Here is a 27633-nt window from a genome sequence, read left to right on the forward strand (position 1 = left end):
TGGCCATCTGTTTCAGAGATTATCCCTCTGATCACAGAAATGGGAACAGCAGTGAGTACTGCGTCAGGCTCACTGGAGATAAAGTGGCCTCCGGGGTGACTCATACCTGGATAATTTCTCTTCCCTTCGGACAGGAAACACAACTCACAGAATGGCTCAAAAAACTGTCTTGATTACTGGCTGTTCCTCAGGAATTGGCTTGGCCATAGCCTCTAAACTGGCCAACGATGATAAGAAAAGATTTATGGGTGAGTTTCAAGCATAAAGGTTTGTCTCTCAGAGAGACAGATACAATATTATGAATGGAAAACAGGGATAGGAGAGATACAAACGAACTTAAAAACATTTAGCCTGAGCAGGAGTAGAAAGAGGGACAGAAAGAGATTGGATAATGTCACAGGATGCCATGTGGTAGAGTAATAGAGACAAGAATAGAGAGAATGTTAGTGTGGAATGGTTGAAAATATAAATAAGTTGGAGAAAGAGCTAGGAAAAGATTGGTAAGCAGGATAGAGTAAAGAGAGTGTGAAGGGGAGGGATGTGAGCAAAAATAGAAGAGTGAGTACATGCAGAGAGAAGTGGGATAAAGTGAAGGGCAAGGCAGAGGGAAAGGAACAGAGCTCAAAGCAGCGTCTGGGATTATGAAGTTGAGCAGGAATTGAGTGTGCAAGGTTGAAGGTTCCATTACAACATGGAAAAAGTATAAAGTATCTGAAGTTACTTACTTGGATTCTCTCAGATACATTTGAAAATATGTTCACACCCACTGGAGTACAAAATGAAAAACAATACATGATGCAATCATTCAGGCTGATTTACATTGTATGTGGCAGTGTGAGGAAATAATAGGGAAGGAATGCAAATCTCTGATTGTTGGCCATTTATAATGATGTATTAGCCTGAATGTACTCAGCAGACAGTCAATTCAAGCTGCAAATACAGTCAAGGAAATGATTACAGGAAATTGTTTGCATTTCTGAGACATCATAATCTTGACAAGCCATCACTTTTAGTGTTAAAAGTATTAAACGTGCTGGAAAAGTTTTGGTAGTTGAGTTTTTTTAGAGCTTTGTCTAATGAGGAATCTGAGACCTGTACCTGCTATTTGTATTTTTATTATTTGTAAATCCATTTGCAGTCTATGCCACGATGAGGAATCTGGGTAAGAGACGAGATCTTGTGGATACTGCCGGAAGTTCACTGGGCAAAACACTGGAGATTAAACAATTAGATGTTTGTTGCGAAAAGTCAATCCGTGACTGTATTAGCAGTATTCCCAACAGGAAGGTCGATATACTTGGTAAGGACATCTAGTCTTAAAATGATTCGGAAATAATTTGTTGGACTGGATGTGAAGAAAGTTAACTCAATATAGAATTCAGGAGAAAGTTACTTTCTCATTAAGCTTTTAGAGTGTGGAAATTGCAAGTACAATTCTGCAGCTGATGCCTACAATGCCTCATGCCCAGATTTGAACTGCGAGATCTGTTTCTATCTCATTTAATGCAGCTGTAGGGCCACACAACATGATGGAGAGTGTTTGCAGTGTGAAGATGGGACATCTTGCTTATTGGTCACTCCTCCCAACACTGTTATAGATTAATGCACTTGTGCCAGGTAGATTGGCAATGGCATGGTCAAGCAGATTCGTCCCTCAAGTTTATTCGCTCACCACATGCAATGGTCCAGATAAGCAGCTTTAGAATTGGTCAACTCCATCTGTTGTAAAGCCATCAAGATACTCTTGGTAGTAAATGGGAAGTCCCAGCCACAGTACATTGGGCAGAATTAAACTGCCGCCACTGGAATGAGGACAGTGGCAGTGTGGGTGGAGAGAATTGGCCGGGAGTACCACATTGAATTCCCAGTGTCAGGGAAGCTGTCACTTGTTAAAATGGCACTGACCTGGAGATTAACTGTGAGCTGGACTGCCCTCCCACACTGACGGAAGACTGTCCAAAATACTCTGTCAGTTTGTCAGTGGTCTCTTGGAGTATGGGGAAAAGGTGTTATTCCTCATTGACAGGCAGTCAGTGCCTGATTGAGAACTCAACATTGGGCGTGAAGGTTCAACCCATGTCTAAGCCTCCAACTCCCTCTGTGACTCTTCTCTCCTGCTCCCTGTGAAATGTATCCTGCCTTCATTCACCTTTGGTCTGATACTTCATCGATCCTAATGCTCTGGTGAGTGCATTATCAGCAGCCACCACTGTTGTGTCCCATGCTGAGGTGGATGCTGTGTGGGTTTATTCTAGCCCTCATTCAGAGGGATGTTCAGGATTAATTGCTACTTGCTTGTAATCGCTTTCAAGCCAGTCGGGTTACAAATGTCAGATTTCCTTCCCTAAAGGACATTAGTAAACCAGCTGAGGCTTTACAACAATGCTAGTTTCCGTTAACGATGAGATTTTCATTCCAGATTCATGATTTAATTACATTAAAGTTGCCCAGATGGTGGGGTTGTGAGATTTGTCTCTGGACCTTTAGTCGAATGACACTACCACAATACTAGTGTTCTCAGTGCCATTTACTGATCTTGCTTCTATCTCCCTTGGTACCTCTACATAAAAGAATTCAATTGGTTTCCATTTCAAAAATGTCAACTGACCTAAGCCTCAAAAGGTTTTGCAGAGGTCAAAAATTCCCTTCTCTGTTGAAATTGTCAGACAGCTTATCCAAGGTCTGGTACTGGGCGACCAGAAATATCATTCAATTATATATTGGAAAACAATTATTATTTCCTTCAGTCTTTACCACAAAATGCTGCCCACCCTGCAGCTTTTGGCCACGTCTGCATCATCAGTGAGACCATCTATTTCCCCAGTGCAACATCAGTGACCCTCTCTTCACCTCAGTTCACCTGCTGTAGAAACTGTTCTGCATGTCTTTGTTACGTTTACTCTATTTCAACACATTCTGCCAATCTCTTCCCCTTGGGTAAATTTGAGGTGATTTGTAACTTTGCCAGCTATGTTGTAGGTTGTATTGTTCAGCCAGCACTCTCTGTCACTTTATTCATACTGAATCCAAGAGAAGCATTGCTGCAATTTAAAATTCTCAAACTGTTATTTCTAAATCCCCTACATGGCTTTACTCCTCCCCATTTCTGTAATCTCTTCCAATCCTTCTGTTATAGATGAATGCACTTCCGCTCCTTTAACTCAACTGCAGTTTCTCTACCACTGAAAGGGCCTGTCTGCACCCTTTCATCTGAACCAGCCAAAATAAATTGATTGAAGTGATTGTCTTGTTACTTAAACAATGGTGAAAACCACAGTGAACTTTTAACATTAACTTCAAACTGCAGCCTTGTTTGTCCCAGAGTTTCCTTTCCTTTAATCAAATCCTCATAATTTCCTTAAATAATGTTAGAATTTCCACACATTTATCACCTTTGACAACTTACTTAAAAGACATTTGTTACTGAAATTTCTAAACAATATTTTATCTCTTCTGTGGATTTGCAATTGTGGTATGTGTTCTGAAATCTTAATTTTTTGTTTGTGTGACAGTAGATTTTCTGTGCTGAATTTGCACCTGCAGTGTTATATATTCAGAGCTGATGAATCTTATTCGACATTGGTCACATATTAATGACGGAAATGCCTACAGAGTGATATGAGGGCTGAAGGTATTAAATTATGACGATAGTTAGGATAGATTAGGTTTGGGTATGGTGGATTAAATGACGATCTAATTGACAGTTTAAGATGATTAGAGGATTTGATGCATACATGGTGCAGTTCACTCGGGGAATCTGCATTGTTGTGGCAGGATGCACTTTTACACAGAAACATGGAAAATAGTAGCTGGATTAGGCCATTCGGCCCTCCCACCCTGCTCCACCATTCAGATATCATGGCTGATCATCCAACTCAGTATGCTATTCTCCCGTACTGATACTCCAACTCAGTATGTCACCAGAACATGACCTAGGTCTCTGGATTAATAGTCTGGCAAAAGTACCACTCGGCCATTTGCCTACCCAATGGACACAAATGGGTGTGACATGTGTCAAATAGGAGGCAGCTAAAGATACATTCTTGGGAGACACTTGAGTTAGTGGTGTAGTAAAGCCATTGCAAGTCACTCTGACTGTGAGGTGATAGATCAGAACCTCAGGTGAGACCAAACCCACCTGGTTGATTGCAGTGGAAAGGTGCTGGAGTAGGATGGCGTAGTATATCAAAGGCACAAGGAAGGGTGTGAAGAATGAGGAGGAATAGTTTATCTTTGCCACAGTCACATAGGATGTCATTTATGACTTTGATAATAGGAGCTGTTTTAGTGGAGAAACTCAGCAGGTCTGGCTCTTCAAATCCTTCTGAAGAAGGATCACTGGACCCAAAATGTTAACTCTGCTTTCATGCCACAGATGCTGCCAGACCTGCTGAGTTTCTCCAGCAATTTCTGTTCTTTTCTTTCGGATTTCCAGTGCCTGCTGTTCTTTGTTTTATTTTTGAGTATTGTGACACAGGTGGAAAACTGATTGGAGGAGTTCAAACATGGATTTCTGGGAAAAGTGGGCATGGATTCAGAAATTGACAGTGTGTTCAGGACTTTGGAGAAGAAAGGGAAGTTGGATTTGGAGTAATAGTTTGCAAAGAGTAAGGAGGTTCAGAATTACCTTCTAAAGGAGAGGACAATGAAGGCAGTTTCAAGGGGGAGGGTGAACAGTTTATGGGAGTGAGAACCATTAAAAGTATTGGCTAACGTGGGAATTAGGATGGGATCTTGAACAGTCAGCAGATTAGTTGGAGCTGGATTCGGATCCCATGGACAAGCTGAGCTTTGAGAGAATGGCACTGACATGCAGGAGCAAGTAGAGAAAGGAACTATCACAGGGTTAGGACAGAGGATCCTTAAACAAAGGGCAAAGAAAATTACAGCACAGGAACAGGCCCTCCGGCCCTTCAAGCCTGCACCGATTCATATCCTCTATCGAAAGCTGCCATCTATTTTCTCAGGATCTGTATCCCTATGCTTCCTGTCCATTCATGTATCTGTCCAGATACATCTTTAATGATACTATCGTTCCTGCCCCTACCAACACCACTGGCAACACATTCCAGTCACCCATCACCCTCTGTGTAAAGAACTTTCCACGTATATCTCCCCTAAACTCTTCCCCTCTCACTTTGAACTCGTGACCCCTAGTAATCGAGTCCTCCACTCTGGGAAAATGTTTCTTGCTATCCACCCTGTCTACACCTCTCATGATGTTGTAGGCCTCAATCAGGTCTCCCCTCAACCTCCTTCTTTCCAATGAAAATAATCCTAATCTACTCAACCTCTTCTCATAGCTAGCACCCTCCATACCAGGCGACATCCTAGTGAAACCCTCTTTGCACCCTCTCTAAGGCATCCACATCCTTTTGTTAATGTGGTAACCAGAACTGTGTGCAGTATTCCAAATGTGGCCGAACCAAAGTCTTATACAACTGTACTCAATATCCCATCCATATGCCTTCCTGACCGCTCTGTGTTGCCACCTTCAGGGAACAATGGACCTGAACACCCTGATCTCTCGGTACATCAATTTTCCATTTATTGTATAGTTCACGGTGGAATTGCATCTTCCAAAATGCATCACCTCACATTTGTCCAGATTGAACCTATCTGCCATTTCTCTGCCCAACTCTCCAATCTATCTATATTCTGCTGTATTCTCTGACCGTCCCCTTGACTATCTGCTACTCCACCAATCTTAGTGTCATCTGCAGATGTGCTATGAGGCAACCTACACATTCCTCCAAATCATTTCTGAAAATCACAAACAACAGTGGTCCCAGTACAGATCCCTGTGGGACACCAGTGGTAACAGGTCTCCATTTTGAGAAGCTCCCTTCCACTACTATCTGTCTCCTGTTGCCCAATTACTTCTCTATCCATCTAGCTAGAACACCCTGGACCCCATGCGACTTCATCTTCTCCATCAGCCTACCATGGGGAACCTTATCAAAGCCCTTACTAAAGTCCATGTATATGACATCTACATCCCTTCCCTCATCAACTGATTTTGTTACCTCTTTTCAAATAATTCTTTTTTAGATTAGATTCCCTACAGTGTGGAAACAGGCTCTTCAGTCCAACAAGTCCACACCGACCCTCCGAACAGTAACCCACCCAGTCCCATTTCCCTCTGACAAATGCACCTAACACTACGGGCAATTTAGCACAGCCAATTCATCTGACCTGCACATCTTTGGACTGTGGGAGGAAACCGGAGCACCCAGAGGAAACCCACGCAGACATGGGGAGAACGTGCAAACTCCACACAGACAGTCACCCGAGGCTGGAATCGAACCTGGGACCCTGGTGCTGTGAGGTAGCAGTGCTAACCACTGAGCCACCGTGCCGCCCCATGGTTTGGAAGACATGACCTTACCTACACAAGACCATGCTGCCTATCACTGATAAGCTAATTTTCTTCTAAATGGGTATATATCCAATCCCTGAGTATCTTCTCCAGTAGCTTCCCTACCACTGAAGTCAGGCTCACAGGTCTGTAATTACCTGGATTATCCCTGCTACCTTCTTAAACAAGGGGACAACATTAGCAATTCTCCAGTTCTCTCGGACCTCCCCCGTGTTCAAGAATGCTGCAAAGATATCTGTTAAAGCCCCAACTATTTCCTCTCCCACTTCCCTCACTAACCTGGGATCGATCCCATCTGGTCCTGGGGACTTGTCCACATTAATGCCTTATAGAATACACAACACTTCCTCCCTCCTTACGCCAACTTGACCAAGCGTAATCAAAGATCTATCCCTATCAACATCCGCCATGTCCCTGTACTCGGTGAATACTGATTCAAAGTATTCATTAAGAATCTCACCCACTTTCTCTGACTCCACGCATATCTTTCCTCCTTTGTCCTTGAGTGGACCAATGCTTTCCCTCCTCACCCTCTTGCTCCTTATATGTGAATAAAAGGCTTTTTCCTTACCCAGCTCGCTAAGGATATCTCATGACACCTTTTAACCCTCTTAATTCCTCATTTCAGATTGGCCTGCATTCCCAATATCCTTCCAAACCTTTGTCTGTCTTCAGTTGCCTAGACCTTATGTACACATCCTTGTTCCTTTTTGCTAGTGTCACACTTTCACCTGTCATCCATGGTTCCCTAATCTTGCCATTTCTATCTTTCATTTTCACAGGAACATATCTCTCCTGAACCCTAATCAACCTCTCTTTAAAAGCATCCCACATATTGAATGTGGATTTCGCTTCAAAAAGCTGCTCCAAATCTACATTCCCTAGCTCCTGCCAAATTCTGGTATAGTTGGCCTTCTCCCAATTTAGCACTCCTCCTTTAGGACCACTCTCATCTTTAGAACATAGGACATAGAACAATACAGTGCAGAACAGGCCCTTCGGCCCTCAATGTTGCACTGACCTGTGAACTATTCTCAGCTCATCCCCCTACACTATCCCAAAATCATCCATGTGCTTATCTAAGGATTGTTTAAATCTCCCTAATGTGGCTGAGTTGATTACTTAGCAGGTAGGGCATTCCATGCCCTTACCACTCTCTGCGTAAAGAACCTACCTCTGACATCGGTCTTAAATCTATCACCCCTCAATTTGTAGCTATGCCCCCTCGTACACACTGACGTCATCATCCTAGGAAAAAGACTTTCACTGTCTACCCTATCTAATCCTCTGATCATCTTGTATGTCTCTATCAAATCCCCTCTTAGCCTTCTTCTTGCCAATGAGAACAAGTTTAAGTCTCTCAGCCTTTCCTTATAAGACCTTCCCTCCAGACCAGGCAACATCTGCACCTTTTCCAATGCTTCCACATCCTTCCTTAAATATGGGAACCAGAACTGCATACTCTATACCAAGTGCGGCCGCACCAGCGTTTTGTAAAGTTGCAGTATGAGTATTTGTCCGTGAGTATTCTAAAACTTATTGAGTTGTGATCGCTATTCCCAAAGTAATCCCCGACTGAAATTTCAACCACCAGGCCAGGCTCATTTCCTAACACCAGGTCCATTAAGGCACCTTCCTGAGTTGGACTACTTACATACTGCTCTAGAAAACCCTCTTGGATGCTCCTTACAAAAGCTTCCGTAAAGGAAGGTTGCTCTGTGGGCACTGTGAAATTAAGGAGATGGTGGAGGTAGCTGAGTGAAGATCTCAGTCTTAGAGGCAACAAAATGTAGGAGTTCCTTGTATTTGTCTGAGATGAAAATGGAGGAATCAAAAGGGATGGATTTAAGACAATAGTTTGCTGCAGAGGTAAGAATTTGGAGGTGTTCTTTGTATTTGGTGGTTTTGGCAAACAAGAGCAGACCTGATAATGGCATGTTTGAATAAGGTGACTTAAACAAATGTAATGGTTGCATGAAAAGTAAATAATTTAAAAATAAACTTGCTAAAGTAGTTTTGTAGAAGGGATTGGAAGGCAGACTGCTTGATGTCAGAGCATGCCATCCCTTAAGAATTAGTTTGTTCAATCCATTGTATTATTCTGAAAATTAAGTGGCTTACAACTCAGTGAAGATTGGAGAGTCAGTTTACTGAAGAAAATCTCTTAATGCTGATTTAATAAGGACATTGAAGCTCTGCAAATATGTGAATTTACATATATTTACATTAGGTGAAAGTCAGGGCTGCAGCTGCTGGAGATCAGAGTCGAGAGTGTGGTACTGGAAAAGCACAGCAGGTCAGGCAGCATCCAAGGAGCAGGAGAATCAATGTTTCGGGCAAGAGCACTTCATCAGGAATATTTAAATTTATATATATATATTTACATTATTTTAATAATATCTCAGCTTTGCTAAGTTAAAAACAAAAACTGAGTAGAAACGTGTGATTGTATAATTCTGTGTATTATCTCTTCCAGTTAGCAATGCTGGAATGGGGATGATTGGACCGATTGAGTGCCAGAGCTTGGAGGAGATGAAGAATGTTATGGACACCAACTTCTTTGGACTTGTTCGACTCCTTAAAGAAATCTTACCAGATATGAAGAAGAGGAAGAAGGGTCACATCGTGGTGATTAGTAGTGTGATGGGAATTCAGGGTATGGTTTGCAATGTAATTACTTCACTAATATGCCCATTAAGATCAAATTCTTGCATTGTCCATGTTCTATTTAATTCAATCTGTGAATTAATTTCTCTTTCTTGAGTGGCGTTACTTTTCATAAGAAATTTCAGCTAATTGTCTATCTCTTTTCTTTTCAGGAATTTTGTTCAACGATATCTATGCTGCCTCAAAATTTGCAGTCGAAGGATTTTGTGAAAGTTTAGCAATTCAGGCAATAAAATTCAAATTGAAGTAGGTAACAATTGTGCTAACTTTGGGAAAAGATAGCTTTGAGTTAATTCTTGCCCATTTATTACATTTTTACGTATGTGGAATTGATTTAAATGATCTGCTGCAGAAGACATTCAGATTATTACGTTATATGGTTCATAAAAGATTCACAAGGATGTTGCCAGGGTTGGAGGATTTGAGCTGTAGGGAGAGGCTGAACAGGGTGGGTTGTTTCCCTGGAGTGTCGGAGACTGAGGAGTGACCTTATAGAGGTTTATAAAATCACAAGGGGCATGGACAGAGTGAATAGACAAGGTCTTTTCCCTGGGTTGGGGGAGCCCAAACTAGAGGACAAAGGTTTAGGGTGAGAGGAGATCAATTGAAAAGGGACTTAAAATGCAACTTTTTCATGCAGAGGGTAGTGTGTGTATGGAATGAGCTGCCAGAGGAAGTGATGGAGGTTGGTACAATTACAACATTTAAAAGGCATCTGGAGGGGTATATGAATAGGAAGGGTTTAGAGGGATATGGGCCAAATGCTGGCAAAACAGACTAGATTAGATTATCTGCTTGGCATGAAAGAGTATGACCGAAGGATTTGTTTACATGCTGTATATCTCTATGACTCAATGATTCTATATCTGCCAGTGTATGCATTTGGTGATTACATAGGCAAATTTTCTATTTTACGTTTCCTATTATGTAAATAATTTTTGTAATAGCTAAGGTGCCATTTCATCAGTCAGTTGTATACTCATTTTATCTATGAAAATCTTTCGCCACACTTTGCAGCTGAGTAAATGTCACTTACATTAGCTTCTGATCCAAATTTTTGTTCATCAGACTACGCACATATTGACTGCTTACAAGGGGAGCAAGTTTGGTGTCGGGGTGGGTGGATGTGCTGCAGCAGTGGGTAGAATAGAAACCATTGCCCCCTTGGCTACTTGTAAACATCATTTTTGGTAAACCTCCCATAGTATATTTCCCCTCTGATCCTCTATGGTATATCCCTCATCTTACATTGGAACATTACAGAGTGTGGGCTCTGAAAAGGAGACCTTACTGGACCCATATCTTCCCAACAGTGAGTTGAACATTGACCTTTTCTCCCAATTAAATTACCAGGAAAACAATATCATGTTTTGGGACAAACAGAAGGTCTGTCTGCCCCTCACTCCATTTATGAACTCAATAGGACACTGATTGCCACCAGTTGCAGAATGATATGTTAAGTTATTAAAAATGTATAATGACTTGCATAACATTTATTTTGTAACTTGTCATTTTCTCAAAACCTCCCAAATTGTATCAGAAATAGCAGGATGCCATTTTAACACACAGGTGTAAAACTGGCATTCCTGAGTGGCCACTCATTCCAGTAAAAAAACCTAATTTCCATTTTCATCAGATTCCACAATGGAAGCAGAGTTGGAGTGGCAAAATTTGATCCCCTGTGAAATTCCTTCTCACCTCAATATTAAAGTGTTGCCCCTTCATTCTGAGGCTGTGCCTTCGGGTCTCAGCCTCTCCTACTAGTGTAGGATAAAAACAATGACTGCAGATGCTGGAAACCAGATTCTGGATTAGTGGTGCTGGAAGAGCACAGCAGTTCAGGCAGCATCCAAGGAGCTTCAAAACTCCTACTAGTGGTCCACTCTATCCAGGTCCCTCAGTATTCTGTACATTTCAATCAGATCCCACGCCCATTTCTAAACTCGATCGAGTACAGACACAGAATCCTCAAGTACTCCTCATAATGGTGTAAAAACAATGACTGCAGATGCTGGAAACCAGATTCTGGATCAGTGGTGCTGGAAGAGCACAGCAATTCAGGCAGCATCCGAGGACAGGCAAAATCGACGTTTCGGGCAAAAGCCCTTCATCAGGAATAAAGGCAGAGAGCCTGAAGCGTGGAGAGATAAGCTAGAGGAGGGTGGGGGTGGGGAGAGAGTGGCATAGAGTACAATAGGTCAGTGGGGAAGGAGATGAAGGTGATAGGTCAGGGAGGAGAGGATGGAGTGGATAGGTGGAAAAGGAGCTGGGCAGGTCGGACAAGTCCGGACAGGTCAGGGGATCGAGTTTCTGGAGGTTAGAAGCTAGGATGAGGTGGGGATAGGGAAATGAGGAAACTGTTGAAATCCACACTGATGCCCTGGGGTTGAAGTGTTCCGAGGCGGAAGATGAGGCGTTCTTCCTCCAGGCGTCTGGTGGTGAGGGAGCGGCGGTGGAGGAGGCCCAGCACCTCCATATCCTCGGCAGAGTGGGAGGGGGAGTTGAAATGTTGAGCCACTGGGCGATTTGGTTGATTGGTGCGGGTGTCTCGGAGATGTTCCCTAAAGCGCTCTGCTAGGAGGCGCCCAGTCTCCCCAATGTAGAGGAGACCGCATCGGGAGCAACGGATACAATAGATGATATTAGTGGATGTGCAGGTAAAACTTTGATGGATGTGGAAAGCTCCTTTGGGGCCTTGGATAGAGGTGAGGGAGGAGGTGTGGGCGCAGGTTTTACAGTTCCTGCGGTGGCAGGGGAAAGTGCCAGGATGGGAGGGTGGGTCGTAGGGGGGCGTGGACCTGACCAGGTAGTCACGGAGGGAACGGTCTTTGCGGAAGGCGGAGAGGGGTGGGGAGGGAAATATATCCCTGGTGGTGGGGTCTGTTTGGAGGTGGCGGAAATGTCGGCGGATGATTTGGTTTATGCGAAGGTTGGTAGGGTGGAAGGTGAGCACCAGTGGCGTTCTGTCCTTGTTGCGGTTGGAGGGGTTGGGTCTGAGGGCGGAGGTGCGGGATGTGGATGAGATGCGTTGGAGGGCATCTTTAACCACGTGGGAAGGGAAATTGCGGTCTCTAAAGAAGGAGGCCATCTAGTGTGTTCTATGGTGGAACCGCTCCTCCTGGGAGCAGATACGACGGAGGCGGAGGAATTGGGAATACGGGATGGCATTTTTGCAAGAGGTAGGGTGGGAAGAGGTGTAATCCAGGTAGCTGTGGGAGTCGGTGGGTTTGTAGAAGATGTCAGTGTCAAGTCGGTCGTCACTGATGGAGATGGAGAGGTCCAGGAAGGGGAGGGAGGTGTCAGAGATGGTCCAGGTAAATTTAAGGTCAGGGTGGAATGTGTTGGTGAAGTTGATGAATTGCTCAACCTCCTCGCGGGAGCATGAGGTGGCGCCAATGCAGTCATCAATGTAGCGGAGGAAGAGGTGGGGAGTGGTGCCGGTGTAATTACGGAAGATCAACTGCTCTACGTAGCCAATAAAGAGACAGGCATAGCTGGGGCCCATACGTGTGCCCATGGCTACCCCTTTGGTCTGGAGGAAGTGGGAGGATTCAAAGGAGAAATTGTTAAGGGTGAGGACCAGTTCGGCCAAACGAATGAGAGTGTCGGTGGAGGGGTACTGTTGGGAACGTCTGGAGAGGAAAACACGGAGGGCTTGGAGGCCCTGGTCATGGCGGATGGAGGTGTAGAGGGATTGGATATCCATGGTGAAGATGAGGTGTTGGGGGCCGGGGAAACGGAAGTCTTGGAGGAGGTGGAGGGCGTGGGTGGTGTCTCGAACGTATGTGGGGAGTTCCTGGACTAGGGGGGATAGGACAGTGTCGAGGTAGGTAGAGATGAGTTCAGTGGGGCAGGAGCATGCTGAGACAATGGGTCGGCCAGGGTGGTCAGGCTTGTGGATCTTGGGAAGGAGGTAGAACCAGGCAGTGCGGGGTTCCCGGACTATGAGGTTGGAAGCTGTGGGTGGGAGATCTCCTGAGGTGATGAGGTTCTGTATGGTCTGGGAGATGATGGTTTGGTGATGGGGGGTGGGGTGATGATGGTTTGGTGAAGGTAGTCTGGCTCACTGACCTCTACATCGCTGAAGCCAAACGCCAACTCGAGGACACCTCTTCCTACCGCCCCCTTGACCATGACCCCACCCCCCATCACCAAACCATCATCTCCCAGACCATACAGAACCTCATCACCTCAGGAGATCTCCCACCCACAGCTTCCAACCTCATAGTCCGGGAACCCCACATTGCCCGGTTCTACCTCCTTCCCAAGATCCACAAGCCTGACCACCCTGGCCGACCCATTGTCTCAGCATGCTCCTGCCCCACTGAACTCATCTCTACCTACCTCGACACTGTCCTATCCCCCCTAGTCCAGGAACTCCTCACATATGTTCGAGACACCACCCACGCCCTCCACCTCCTCCAAAACTTCCGTTTCCCCGGCCCCCAACACCTCATCTTCACCATGGATATCCAATCCCTCTACACCTCCATCCGCCATGACCAGGGCCTCCAAGCCCTCCGTTTTTTCCTCTCCAGACGTTCCCAACAGTACCCCTCCACCGACACTCTCATTCGTTTGGCCGAACTGGTCCTCACCCTTAACAATTTCTCCTTTGAATCCTCCCACTTCCTCCAGACCAAAGGGGTAGCCATGGGCACACGTATGGGCCCCAGCTATGCCTGTCTCTTTATTGGCTACGTAGAGCAGTTGATCTTCCGTAATTACACCGGCACCACTCCCCACCTCTTCCTCCGCTACATTGATGACTGCATTGGCGCCACCTCTTGCTCCCGCGAGGAGGTTGAGCAATTCATCAACTTCACCAACACATTCCACCCTGACCTTAAATTTACCAGGACCATCTCTGACACCTCCCTCCCCTTCCTGGACCTCTCCATCTCCATCAGTGACGACCGACTTGACACTGACATCTTCTACAAACCCACCGACTCCCACAGCTACCTGGATTACACCTCTTCCCACCCTACCTCTTGCAAAAATGCCATCCCGTATTCCCAATTCCTCCGCCTCCGTCGTATCTGCTCCCAGGAGGAGCGGTTCCACCATAGAACACACCAGATGGCCTCCTTCTTTAGAGACCGCAATTTCCCTTCCCACGTGGTTAAAGATGCCCTCCAACGCATCTCATCCACATCCCGCACCTCCGCCCTCAGACCCAACCCCTCCAACCGCAACAAGGACAGAACGCCCCTGGTGCTCACCTTCCACCCTACCAACCTTCGCATAAACCAAATCATCCGCCGACATTTCCGCCACCTCCAAACAGACCCCACCACCAGGGATATATTTCCCTCCCCACCCCTCTCCGCCTTCCGCAAAGACCGTTCCCTCCGTGACTACCTGGTCAGGTCCACGCCCCCCTACGACCCACCCTCCCATCCTGGCACTTTCCCCTGCCACCGCAGGAACTGTAAAACCTGCGCCCACACCTCCTCCCTCACCTCTATCCAAGGCCCCAAAGGAGCTTTCCACATCCATCAAAGTTTTACCTGCACATCCACTAATATCATCTATTGTATCCGTTGCTCCCGATGCGGTCTCCTCTACATTGGGGAGACTGGGCGCCTCCTAGCAGAGCGCTTTAGGGAACATCTCCGAGACACCCGCACCAATCAACCAAATCGCCCAGTGGCTCAACATTTCAACTCCCCCTCCCACTCTGCCGAGGATATGGAGGTGCTGGGCCTCCTCCACCGCCGCTCCCTCACCACCAGACGGCTGGAGGAAGAACGCCTCATCTTCCGCCTCGGAACACTTCAACCCCAGGGCATCAATGTGGATTTCAACAGTTTCCTCATTTCCCCTTCCCCCACCTCATCCTAGCTTCTAACCTCCAGAAACTCGATCCCCTGACCTGTCCGGACTTGTCCGACCTGCCCAGCTCCTTTTCCACCTATCCACTCCATCCTCTCCTCCCTGACCTATCACCTTCATCTCCTTCCCCACTGACCTATTGTACTCTATGCCACTCTCTCCCCACCCCCACCCTCCTCGAGCTTATCTCTCCACGCTTCAGGCTCTCTGCCTTTATTCCTGATGAAGGGCTTTTGCCCGAAACGTCGATTTTGCCTGTCCTCGGATGCTGCCTGAATTGCTGTGCTCTTCCAGCACCACTGATCCAGATACTCCTCATAATGACAAGCCCTCCTTTACCAGGATCATTCTTTGTAAACCTCTTGTGGATCCCTCCATCACTAGAACATCCCTCCTTAAATATGGGGCCCAAAACTGCTCTTTCCTGCTGAGGGTGCAACACAGCAGAATGTTCCTATTTTTGAATTTCTTCAAAACAAATGCCTCTCCTTAACCTTTGCAAAGTTATATCCTGAGTCTATGATTTTATGGCTGGAGTCATCTGTTCTCGCTGGTGGGAAGTGTATTTAATTCGATTAGATGGCCCCATGCCTGAACATTGTTGGAAAGATCACGTTCTGGGCGGGGAGGTCTATGATCTACCATTCTACCCGTCCCACTTCTCCACCTCCCCAATGCCAATTGATTTGGGTTAGTTCTTCAGTGAAAGGCTCTGTGCTTGATCAAAGAGCTAGTCATCAAGAATGAGGAAGCTGCTTGGAACTAACATTCCCAATGCCCACTCTGGCCCATTTACCCTTGCAAGCAAACCCTCAGCACCCTCTGCCTGTGACCCCAACCCTGTGAACCCCTACACCATGTTCCATACTATAGGAATTCTATGAAATGAAATTCTGTGAAAAATAGCATTTGTAATAGGGTATGGGAATGGGTCTGGGTGGGATACTCTTTGGAAGGTTGGTGTGGACTTGTTGGGCCAAATGGCCCAACACTGTTTCCACACTTTTGGGATTCTAAGCTTACCTTCACCTTATATCATTCCTGAGACTCCATAGTATGTGTTAACTGCAGCAGCCTCAGACAAAATAATGATGGCAAAATGATTGAAGAGAATGAGTTGCTCTGACCATACAGAAGCCTCTACTAACTGTCTAAGAAATAATTCATTGTTGGGAGTTTATCGATGACTTCTTTTAATTTGACAGCATCACTCTGATTGAACCTGGCCCTGTGATCACTGAATTTGAAAAAAAGGTTTATGAAGAGGGATTGAAAGTGGATCTGTCTGCAGCAGACCAGGAAACGAGAGATATGTTTACAAATATTTACCTACGCAACTACAAGGACATATTTGTAAGCCTGGGACAAAGTGCTGATGATGTGGCTGAGGTACGAACAATTAAAGAAAAAGGCTTATCAAAGCTTACACTATATAAATCAATAAAAAGTGAAATCAGTTGAATGGAACTATGCCTGAAAGGATTAAAATCAGTGTTCTCCTTTCTCATGATTTTAAACAGAATTTTTAACATGTCCTTGACTTTGACAATGTATTACCTCATGTCTTTTGTTATTTATTCACTGACAGGAAAGACTATCCCTAATTATCCTTGGGAAGGTGTGGTGAGCTGACTTCTTAAAATATTGAAGTCCATATGTTGTAGTTACTGACCCAGTGACACTGAAGGCACAATAACACATTTCCAAGTCAGGATGGTGCCTAATGGGGAAACCAGAAGTCATGGTGTTCCCAGTAATAACTGAAAGCTGTAGGTTTTTATCCCAACCATTGCTGCAGTTTTTTTGGAACACTAATTGATCCTACTTTTAACTGCTCTTCCTGTACTCTCAGAAACCCTGCAAAGGAGCAGTCAAACTACAGTGAGTTAGTTAGCCACCCTTCTCTCTCTTCATCTGCCTGAGTGCAATTCTAAACGGTAGGTGTCAAAAACTGATGCTTGGAGCTTATGGTTATACATGTGGATGCCAGAATCGGGACCAGATCTCCAAATTTAATTTGAGATTGGACTAAGGGCATCAGGGCTAGGTCAAACCTGCTGGGAACAGAGGTCAGGAGATGTCCAGAAAAATAAATTACTTGCTAAGTATCCTTCAAGGTCCATAAGAGCAGGGGACCCTCTCCAGTGCCCTCCAGAAAATATCAGGCTTCCTCCAGTTTGATCCCTGCTGATGGTACTACTGTAGAAGTCAGGTCCCAGGATGAGATCTGGCTGGATAGATCATAATATATTTTTATTTAGTTAGTTAACTTGGTGATCAGACACTGAGATGTAGATAGGCTGACTAGAGGGGAGGCCATATTGAATTTGGTGCTTGGCAACGAACCAGGTCAGGTGTCAGATCTCTCAGTGGGAAAGCATTTCAGTGATAGTGATCCCAACATCCTTTACTATAGTCATGTAGAGGGATAGGAGCAGATGATATGGCGAAGTATTTAATTGGGGGAGGGGGAATTACAATGCTATTAGGCAGGGACTGTGGAGCATAAATTGGGAGCAGGTATTCTCAGGAAAATGCACACGACAGAAATGTGGAGGTTGTTTAGGGAGCACTTGCCTCGAGTGCTGGACAGGTCTGTCCCACTGAAGCAAAGAAGAGATGGAAGGGTGAAGGAACCTTGGATGACAAGAGATATAGAACATCTAGTCAAGCGAAAGAAGGAAGCTTACTTAAGGTTGAGGAGGCAAGGATCAGACAAGGCTCCAAAGGGTTACAAGGCAACCAGAAAGGAGCTGAAGAATGGACTTAGAAGAGCTGGAAGGGGGCATGAGAAAACCTTGGTGGGTAGGATTAAGGTAAACCCCAAGATGTTCTACACTTATGTGAGGAACAAGAAGATGGCCAGAGTAAGGATAAGGCTGATAGGGATAGTGAAGGGAACTTATGCTTGGAGTCGGAGGAGGTAGAGGAGGTCCTTAATGAATACTTTGCTTCAGTATTCACTAGTGAAAGGGACATTGTCGTTTGTGAGGACAGCATGAAACAGGCTGATATGCTCAAACAAGTTGATGTCCAGAAGGAGGATGTGCTGGAGATTTTGAAAAAGAGGATAGATAAGTCCCCTAGGCCAGATGGTATAAACCTAAGGTTACTATGGGAAACAAGAGAAGAGATTGCTGCATCTTTGGCAATGATCTTTGCATCCTCACTGTCTACTGCAGTCGTACCAGATGATTGGAGGGTGGTAAATGTCATTCCCTTATTCAAGAAAGGGAATAGGGACAACCCTTGGAATTACAGTCAGTCTTACATGTGTGGTGGGCAAGGTATTGGAGAGCATTCTGAGTGACACAATTTATGATTATTTGGAAAAGCATAGCTTGATTAGAGATAAAAGCTGAAAATGTGTTGCTGGAAAAGCGCAGCAGGTCAGGTAGCATCCAAGGAACAGGAGAATCGATGTTTCGGGCATGAGCCCTTCTTCAAGAATGAGGAGAGTGTGCCAAGCAGGCTAAGATAAAAGGTAGGCAGGAGGGACTTGGGGGAGGGGCGTTGGAAATGCGATAGATGGAAGGAGGTTAAGATGAGGGTGATAGGCCGGAGTGGGGGTGGGGGCGAAGAGGTCAGGAAGAAGATTGCAGGTTAGGAAGGTGGTGCTGAGTTCGAGGGTTGGGACTGAGACAAGGTGGGGGGAGGGGAAATGAGGAAACTGGAGAAATCTGAGTTCATCCCTTGTGGTTGGAGGGTTCCTAGGCGGAAGATGAGGCGCTCTTCCTCCAGGCGTCGTGTTGCTATGGTCTGGCGATGGAGGAGTCCAAGGACCTGCATGTCCAAGGAGGGCGTGGCTCAACACTTCAACTCCCCCCTCCCACTCTGCCCCTTGAACCCCACCCCTCCAACCGTAACAAGGACAGAACCCCCCCCCACCGGTGGTCACCTTCCATCCGTTGCTCCCGATGGGGTCTCCTCTACACTGGGGAGACTAGACGCCTCCTAGCAGAGCGTTTTAGGGAACATCTCCGGGACACCCACACCAATCAACCCCACCGCCCTGTGGCCCAACATTTCAACTCCCCCTCCCACTCTGCCGAGGACATGCAGGTCCTGGGCCTCTTCCACTGCTGCTCCCTCACCACCAGATGCCTGGAGGAAGAACGCCTCACCTTCTGCTTCAGAACACTTCAACCCCAAGGCATCAATGTGGACTTCATCAGTTATCTCATTTCCCCTCCCCCCATCTTACCCCAGTTCCAGCCTTCCAGCTCAGCACCATCCCCATGACCTGATCTACCTGCCTATCTTCCTTTCCACCGATCCACTCCACCCTCCTCTCTGATCTATCACCTCCATCCCCACCCCCAAACACTTATTGTACTCTATGCTACTTTCTCCCCACCCCACCCCCCTCTCATTTATCTCTACACCCTGCAGGCACCCTGCCTCTATTCCTGATGAAGGGCTTTTGCCCGAAACGTCGATTTTCCTGCTCCTCGGATGCTGCCTGACCTGCTGTGCTTTTCCAGCACAACTCTAATCCAGACTTGGGTTTCCAGCATCTGCAGTCCTTATTTTTACCTAGATAATTAGAATGATCTCACATCACACAGTAAGACAAACTTTCCTAACACTATATATTACAGAAACTCAAGTACAGAAAAATTATGGGGGTGAAAGTGAGGACTGCAGATGCTGGAGATCAGGGTCAAGATTAGAGTGGTGCTGGAAAAGCACAGCAGGTCAGGAAGCATCCGAGGAGCAGGGAAATCGACGTTTTGGGCAAAAGCCCTTCATCAGGAATGAGGCAGGGAGCCTCCGGGATGGAGAGATTAAATGGGAAGAGAGTGCCCCACTCTAATCTTGACTACAGAAAAATTATGCCCCTAGCTCAACTCTTTAGGATTCTACCTAACACACTCTTGACGGCGTCTTTGTCTTGAGATGTGAAGACAATTTCGTGAGTATTTTTTTCAAATCTGTCAACATGAACTTTTCATCAATCTGAAAACCTAAACTTCCTCAATTCTAACAATTTGAGAATTTCTAACCACATTCTCCTGGTTTGGAAGTTACACAAACCTAATGTCTTTGCTGATATGATCTCTTCCCTGAATCCTTCCTCTAGGAGAGAAACTAGAGTGGCCTCTAAGCTCAACACTGGTTAGTTCTGATTGAATTACAACAAAAAAAGCTTGCTCATCCTGGATTCTTCTCAACTGAAAACAAACAAATGACCTTACACATTAACTCTGGCAAAAGTGAGTACTGCAGACACTGGAGATCAGAGTCAAGATTAGAGTGGTGCTGGAAAAGCACTACAGGTCAGGCAGCATCTGAGGAGCAGGAAAATCGAGGTTTCCCCCCAACTCCATCCACCTATTGCACTCCCAGCTACATTCCCCCCAGCCCCATTCCCCCTCCCATTTATCTCTCCACCCCTGAGGCTCCCAGCCTTATTCCTGATGAAGGGCTTTTACCCGAAACATCAATTTTCCTGCTCCTTGGATGCTGCCTGATCTGTGCTTTTCCACCACTCTAGTCTTTACACGTTAACTCTACCTGTCATAAACATCTTTCTGTTAACACCACAGTGGTCCACAGTCACCTGCTTTTTGTCAAAAATTCTGGATTTAGTCAATGTTTCAGAAAGACTCTCTGACCTTTTTTAAAAGAAACATCTTCACTGAAATAACAACACCCAACTACATCTATTTTGAAATCCAAATTCAAACTTATAATAATATATGTATAGTACACACCTTGTAGATCTCTCCTCAAGTTGCTCTTTAATTATCTCATGATTGGATTTCATATCCATGGACATTAGGACTATAGAGGAAAGCCTAGCACATACACTGACACAATATTAACCAACTGGCCACTCCTTTTCACTCACTATAAAAATCAAAGCTGTATGATCATATTCAGAAGTAAGGATCACTTTGGTGTACAGTATTTCACTTGGTTACAAAAATCAAGCCTGGTACAGGAAGTAGGGAGAGCCCTGATGGAATGCTTAGCTAGGAGAAAACCATAGTTAATAAACATAAAACATTAATTCATGCAATTTCTAAATGATTTTGTCTTTCTTTTTATTGAACAGCACACCAAGAAGATCATTACCTCAGACAATCCACCATTCCGTCATCAGACAAACACGCTTTACACTCCCATGACAACTCTGAAGTATGCTGATCCAAATGGAGATCTCCCCATTGACACCTTCTACAAAATGGTTTTCCATCATGATAAAGTTTTCCATGCAAGTCTCAATTTTATTAAATTGTTGAGATGGAGAAGCAAAAAAAGTTTTAATTTAGGAAAAACAAATAGTAAAGAATAGTCTTTATCTACCCTTCAATTTTAACAAATTAGAAATCACTTGTGAAAAATGAAAGCAGTTACTTCTATTCCTCAGCTGAGCTTCATGTTATAATTCATCATTTTCTCACGTATCTGTTATATCTGATCAACAGCAGGTTGGGGAAACTGGGGTTGTACTCATTTAGAGAAAAGTAACTTGATATATCTACACAATACTGTGACAGGTTTAGATAATGCTAAGGAAGGTAAGCTGTTCCCATTAGCTGACCCCTGCCTTGTGGCAGCATAGTGGAGGTACAATTAACTTTAGTGACAGAAACTAATACTGCAGAGAATATTTGTCAGTTGTAGCCATCTTCTGTCAATGCTAGTAATAAACCAATCATACAGATGGAGGCTATAAAGAGATTTTGAGACAAAAACAGAAATTGCTGGAGAAACTCAGAAGGTGTGGCAGTATCTGTGGCAAGAAACAGAGTTAATATTTTGAGCCTTGTGACCCTCCTTCAGATTTGTCTTGGTTTGACTTATTAATGTCACGTACCAAGATACAGTGAAAAATATTGTTTGCACGCTATCCAGGCGAATTATACCTTACGTAAGTACATCAGGATAATAGAACAGAAAGCAGAATGTACTGATACAGCAACAGAGAATTAGAAATCTATTGTGTGGAAATAGGCCCTTTATGAATAGGTAGGGTTTGGAGGGATATGGGCTGGGTACTGGCAGGTGGGACTAGATTGGGTTGAGATATCTGGTCGGCATGGGCGGGTCTGTTTCCATGCTGTGCATCTCTATGACTTTATGACTCTAAGTCCACACCAGCCCTCCGAAAGGTAACCCACGCAGACCCATTCCTCTACATTTACCCTGACTAATGCACCTAACCTACACATCCCTGAACACTATGGGCAATTTAGCATGGCCAATTCACCTAACCTGCATATCCTTTGGATTGTGGGAGGAAACCCACACAGACACAGGGAGAATGTGCAACCTCCACACAGACAATCACCCGAGGCTAGAATTGAACCGAGGTCCTTGGTGCTGTGAGGCAGCAGTGCTAACCACTGTGCCTCTGCGCCACCCCGCAAGAGAAGGTGCAGAGAAAGATCAACTCTAATATATGAGGAGAAAGTGAAGACTGCAGATGCTGAAGATCAGAGTCGAGACTGTGGTGCTGGAAAAACACAGCAGGTCAGGCAGCATCTGAGAAGCTCCTTGGATGCTACCTGACCTGCTGTGCTTTTCCAGCACCTCACACTCAACTCTAATATATGAGAAGTCCATTCATAAAATGGCAGCAAGAGAAAATGGCATTTATCTTGATGATGGCGGTGTAGGGGAAAATGAGTGAGCGGATAACTGGAGCTCAGAGAAAGAGGAAACAGTTAATCAGACAAAGGGAAGTCAATAATAAAGCACAGAAGAAGTGAGATAGGTGATAACGGGGGTTTGTGATGGCTGAAAATATTCATGACTGTACTGTAAGCAACCTATGTCATGACAGGATTCTGTCTGTGGGGGTGGGTAAAACACATGGAAGGAGGTGTTCTGGCTCTAAAATTGGAGAATGCGATATTGAGTCATGAGATGAGAATTTAAGAATTGTCTGGCTCTCTTGTCATTTTAAATGCTGACTGGTGGATTTTTATTGTCAGACATTGTGTGACAGTGTGATTGTGGTGGTGATACAACATTCATTATACATCAAAGCTCCAAAACCAAACAGCTTTCACAAAAAAAAGCTGTTTCCAAAAGAGCAATATTCCTGCTGCCCTATTTAACTTACACAAAGACATGATTAATTACTGCAGAGTCGAGATCACAGTATCATTATCCTGGCAGAGTAGAACTGTCACCATATTTTTTGTCATCCAGTCATGTTGAAATGAATAGCATAAATTCCAGTTGTCAATTTGCTGCTTTAGCGAAAGCTTACTCTGTCATTGTGGGCTCTTTATGGCTTAATCATGTACAACCCTCATTATGGAATGTTACTGTGGCTGAGAGGAGTAGAAATCTATTTGTTTTGGCAATAATGAAACCGAATACAGCATGCAGATGATCTAAGATATGCCACTGCCCAAGACATCTTTGCAACCCAGAGTTCCAAACCATAAAGCAAGTTGAATTACTTCAACCCTAAATATGTTTTCATGTTTTCTCACAGGATGTGTGCATTGCTGACTAGGCCAATATTTATTGCTCACACCAATTGCCCATGACAGGGCGGTGATTGTTAAACCCCAGAGGCTAAAAAGTTGATAAAACAGAATCCAGGAATGTACTTCCTCCAGTTAGAAGACATCACAAAATTCCAACCCATCTTTTATTTGTTTTCCATATAGTTATCACACCCAGTTCTCACCCAATTAACCCTTAATTAACATATACCGTTGGTCTGATGCCTCCCCACCAGAGTCAAGTCATGATAAGTTATAAACCACCTTATTGAACTGTTGCAGTCCATGAGGTGCTTTGAGGAAGACAGTGCCAGGATTTTGACTCAGCAACAGCGAAGGAACGACAATATTGTTCCAAGTCAGGATTGTGTGTGAATGACTTTCCAGGCATCTGCTCCCCATTTTTTTCCAGGTGGTTTAGAAGGTGCTGTTGATGGAAATCTGTGTGTTGTCATATTCATATTCTGTCAAATCAATAAATTAAAAATGATTTAACAGATTACTCATTCTTCATTTTTGAAATCAATCATATCATCATCCAATAGTCTACATCCTTCATGCAGCATCTTAACACAAGGGCAGAACAGTTTTGACTTTACCAACTCCACCACACACCCTCAACACTGTCAGGTGAAAACTAGACTTGCGAAGGGGTTACACTGGGATGGTGCCCTGGCTCCATCTTCATCTTGATCTGTTGCCAGCCCACTGCTTGTGGCCCTGCACTGCATGCCAGCGATAGCCTCAGAAATATTCACAAGTCAGGGTCTGAGAATTTCATGTGGATCCTGATGTTACTTTCACGCTGTCCGATGAGTCTTGTATATTTCTGACCATGCCTGGGAAATCCACTGGGTGTCAGAAGCCCAATTGGAAAAGTGTATTAAGAAGTATTTTGAGAGGCCTCCTCATGAGTAGCAATTCTCATCTGGAACCAATAAAACTCCTTGACTTTGCTCTGTTTTCTCTTTCCCTTCCTGTGGTGGCATAGTGGTTAGCACTGCTGTCTTCTCACGCTGGGGACTTAGGTTCAATTCCACCTTGGGTGACTGTCTGTGTGGTGTTCACATAGAACGTAGAACAATACAGTGCAGAACAGGCCCTTCGGGCCTCGATGTTGCGCCGACCTGTGAACTATTCTCAGCTCATCCCCCTACACTATCCCAAAATCATCCATGAGCTTATCTAAGGATTGTTTAAATCTCCCTAATGTGGCTGAGTTGACTACATTAGCAGGTAGGGCATTCCACGCCCTTACCACTCTCTGCGTAAAGAACCTGCCTCTGACATCGGTCTTAACTCTATCACCTCTCAATTTGTAGTTATTCCCCCTCATACATGCTGACGTCATTGTCCTAGGAAAAAGACTTTCACTGTCTACCCTATCTAATCTTCTGATCATCTTGTATGTCTCTATCAAATTCCCTCTTAGCCTTCTTCTTGCCAATGAGAACAGATTCAAGTCTCTCAGCCTTTCCTCATAAGACCTTCCCTCCAGACCAGGCAACATCCTGGTAAATCTCCTCTGCACCTTCTCCAATGCTTCCACATCCTTCCCAAAATATGGCGACCAGAACTGTACACAATATTCTAAGTGTGGCCGCACCATCATTTTGTATAGTTGCAGCATGATATTGCAACTCCAGAACTCAATCCCTCTACGAATGAAACCTAACACACCGTAAGCCTTCTTAACAGCACTATCAGTCTGGGTGGCAACTTTCAGGGATCTACGTACATAGACTCCAAGATCCCTCTGCACATCCATACTACCAAGAATCTTTCCATTGACCCAGCAGTCTGCCTTCCTGTTATTCTTCCCAAAGTGCATCACCTCACATTTAGCTGCATTGAACTCCATCTGCCATCTCTCAGCCCAATTCTGCAGTTTATCCAAGTCCCCCTGCAACCTGTAACATTCTTCCAAACTGTCCACTACTCCACCAACTTTAGTGTCGTCTGCAAGTTTACTAATCCATCCACCTCTGCTTGCGTCTAAGTCATTTATAAAAATGACAAACAGCAGTGGTCCCAAAACAGATCCTTGTGGCACACCATTAGTAACCGGACTCCAGGCTGAATATTTTCCATCAAGCACCACTCGCTGCCTTCTTTCAGAAAGCCAGTCTCTAATCCAAACTGCTAAATCACCCTCAATCCCATGCCTCTGCATTTTCTCCATCAGCCTACCATGTGGAACCTTATCAAAGGCTTTACTGAAGTCCATGTATACCACATCAACTGCCCTACTCTCATCCACATGCTTGGTCACCTTCTCAAAAAACTCAGTGAGGTTTGTGAGACATGACCTGCCCTTGACGAAACCATGTTGACTATCTGAAATCAAATTGTTGCTTGCTAGATGATTATAAATCTTATCTCTTATAATCCTTTCCAAAACCTTTCCTACAACAGAGGTAAGGCTCACTGGTCTATAATTACCTGGGTCATCTCTACTGCCCTTCTTGAACAAGGGCACAACATTTGCAATCCTCCAGTCCTCTGTACCAAACCTGTAGACAATGACGACTCAGAGTCATTGAAGCCCGTTCTAGCCCAGTAACATACCATGGTTGAGGTCATGAAGGTCACATTAACCATGTTGCCTGCTTGGCTCAGCTACTTGATGAAAAGTTCTGAGTCATCCGAAGAGGCTTGTGGTATGCAGATTAGAATTAAAAGATTATAATGCCCTGTCTTAATGTTTGCCTCAGCCAAAACACATCAATATTGGAAGCCATTGTCAAATAAGAGGCTCCATCTCTTCAGGATTAATCATGCCTTCAAACTTCTTCCCCATCCCCAATCTTGCAAGACCAAATGCTAACATTTCATGGATATCCTTGGCTCTAAGAGTAAGTTATCTGGGACATGCCTCTGTTAATCCTTTCTTTTACTTTCTCTCTTCCTTCCAACTTCTCTCCAGATTCCAGCTCACACCAGCTATATTCCGCCTTCATTGCAGTTTCTTCCTTATTTCTCCTACTGCTGTACTTTCTCCAAGGATCTATCCAGCCTCCTATGTCAGTGAGAAAATAATCAGCAAGGGTGACTATATGTGATCAGCAGCCTTCTTTGTCCAGTCCTTTCTGGTACATCCAAGCCAGAACGACAGTTAAGAATGCATACGTCCTCAGAAGGCAAAGGAAATTCCCAAGTCCAAAAAGCACTCTTACCAATTTTCATTAATGCATCCTGTCTGGATGCATCTGAACTCAGTATGGCAACTGCTCTGTCCAAGACCACAAGAAATTACAGAGAGTTGTGAATGCAGCCCAGTCCATCATGAAAACCAGCTTTCCATCGCCTACTGCTTTGCCTTGGGAAAGCAGCCAAAATAATCAAAGACCCCTGCCGCCCAGTTATATTCTCTTCCATCTGACCGAAGATCCAAAAGTTTAAAAACATGCATTAATAGATTTAAGAACAGCTTCATCCCCACTGTTATCAGACGTATGAATGTACCTCTAGTCTATAGAGTTAATTTTTCTCTGCACCTTCTCTATAACACATTATTCTGCATTCAGAAAGGTATGATTTACCTGGATAGCACACAAAACAATACTTTTCACTGAATCATGGTACATGTGATAACAATAATAAATTAAATCAAATCAAAAATTAGTAGAAAATTTGACAAGTTTTCCAAGGAGAAAACTGAATTAATTAGTCACAGGGCAATGCTGCTCTGATTTATCCCTGTGAGTGGGGTTTAATCTTTCCTTCCTCTAAACCTCTTTGCAATCCCTGCAATCTCTGATCTAATCTTTGTATGTGGTGCAGTTTTCAACCCTGACCCAAAGCAATTTCTTTCTGTTCATTTCAAAGAGACAAAGACAGAAGTACTGTTACAGACTAGGCCAGACTACTCAAAACATTCTTGAGTAGGCAACCCAGACATAACTTTGCAATTTGCTTTGGTAAGTGTACATTGAGAAATTACCCAGAGTTAAGCTAGCTAGGTAAACTACTAGATTTTAAAACAGATAGAAATTTATTCACAAAATTACACGATGAAACACAAAGAACAGAATAAAGAACCCCTAAAGATCTCAGTCTATTCAAACTAGACTTAATTATGCTGTTCCGAATATACACCATAGTCGCAATAAGCAAACCTTCTTGAAACACAGTTTAAAAATGGAACAGATGCCTACAGGTTGAAGTTAGAAGGGCAGAAAGAGAGAGCTTGTTTTCACACAGCTCAATGTTGAATTTCTAACTAGTTCTAGACTGAACTGCTCAGCTAGAGAGCCGAACACTCCCCTTTCATTATAC

General features: G+C 44.5%; 1 protein-coding gene across 2 annotated transcripts; it reads left to right on the plus strand.

Moving 5' to 3' along the window:
- Window positions 1-91: 91 nt before the first annotated feature.
- Window positions 92-23854, plus strand: LOC122554184 (retinol dehydrogenase 8). Of its 2 annotated transcripts, XM_043698822.2 has the most exons (6): window positions 92-248; window positions 1139-1300; window positions 8856-9035; window positions 9199-9292; window positions 16090-16273; window positions 20946-23854. In XM_043698822.2, the coding sequence occupies exons 1-6, from the start codon at window positions 152-154 to the stop codon at window positions 21183-21185; spliced, it is 957 nt and encodes a 318-aa protein (XP_043554757.2). In that variant the 5' UTR covers window positions 92-151; the 3' UTR covers window positions 21186-23854. The 2 variants fall into 2 exon arrangements, with proteins under 2 accessions (XP_043554757.2, XP_043554758.1); XM_043698823.2 differs by lacking the exon at window positions 1139-1300 and having other exon boundaries at window positions 99-248.
- Window positions 23855-27633: the final 3779 nt, after the last annotated feature.

This window comes from Chiloscyllium plagiosum, unplaced genomic scaffold (assembly GCF_037043375.1).
Source record: "Chiloscyllium plagiosum isolate Xiang-an unplaced genomic scaffold, Cpla_swu_hap1 HiC_scaffold_9, whole genome shotgun sequence".
NCBI classification, from domain to species: Eukaryota; Metazoa; Chordata; class Chondrichthyes; order Orectolobiformes; family Hemiscylliidae; genus Chiloscyllium; species Chiloscyllium plagiosum.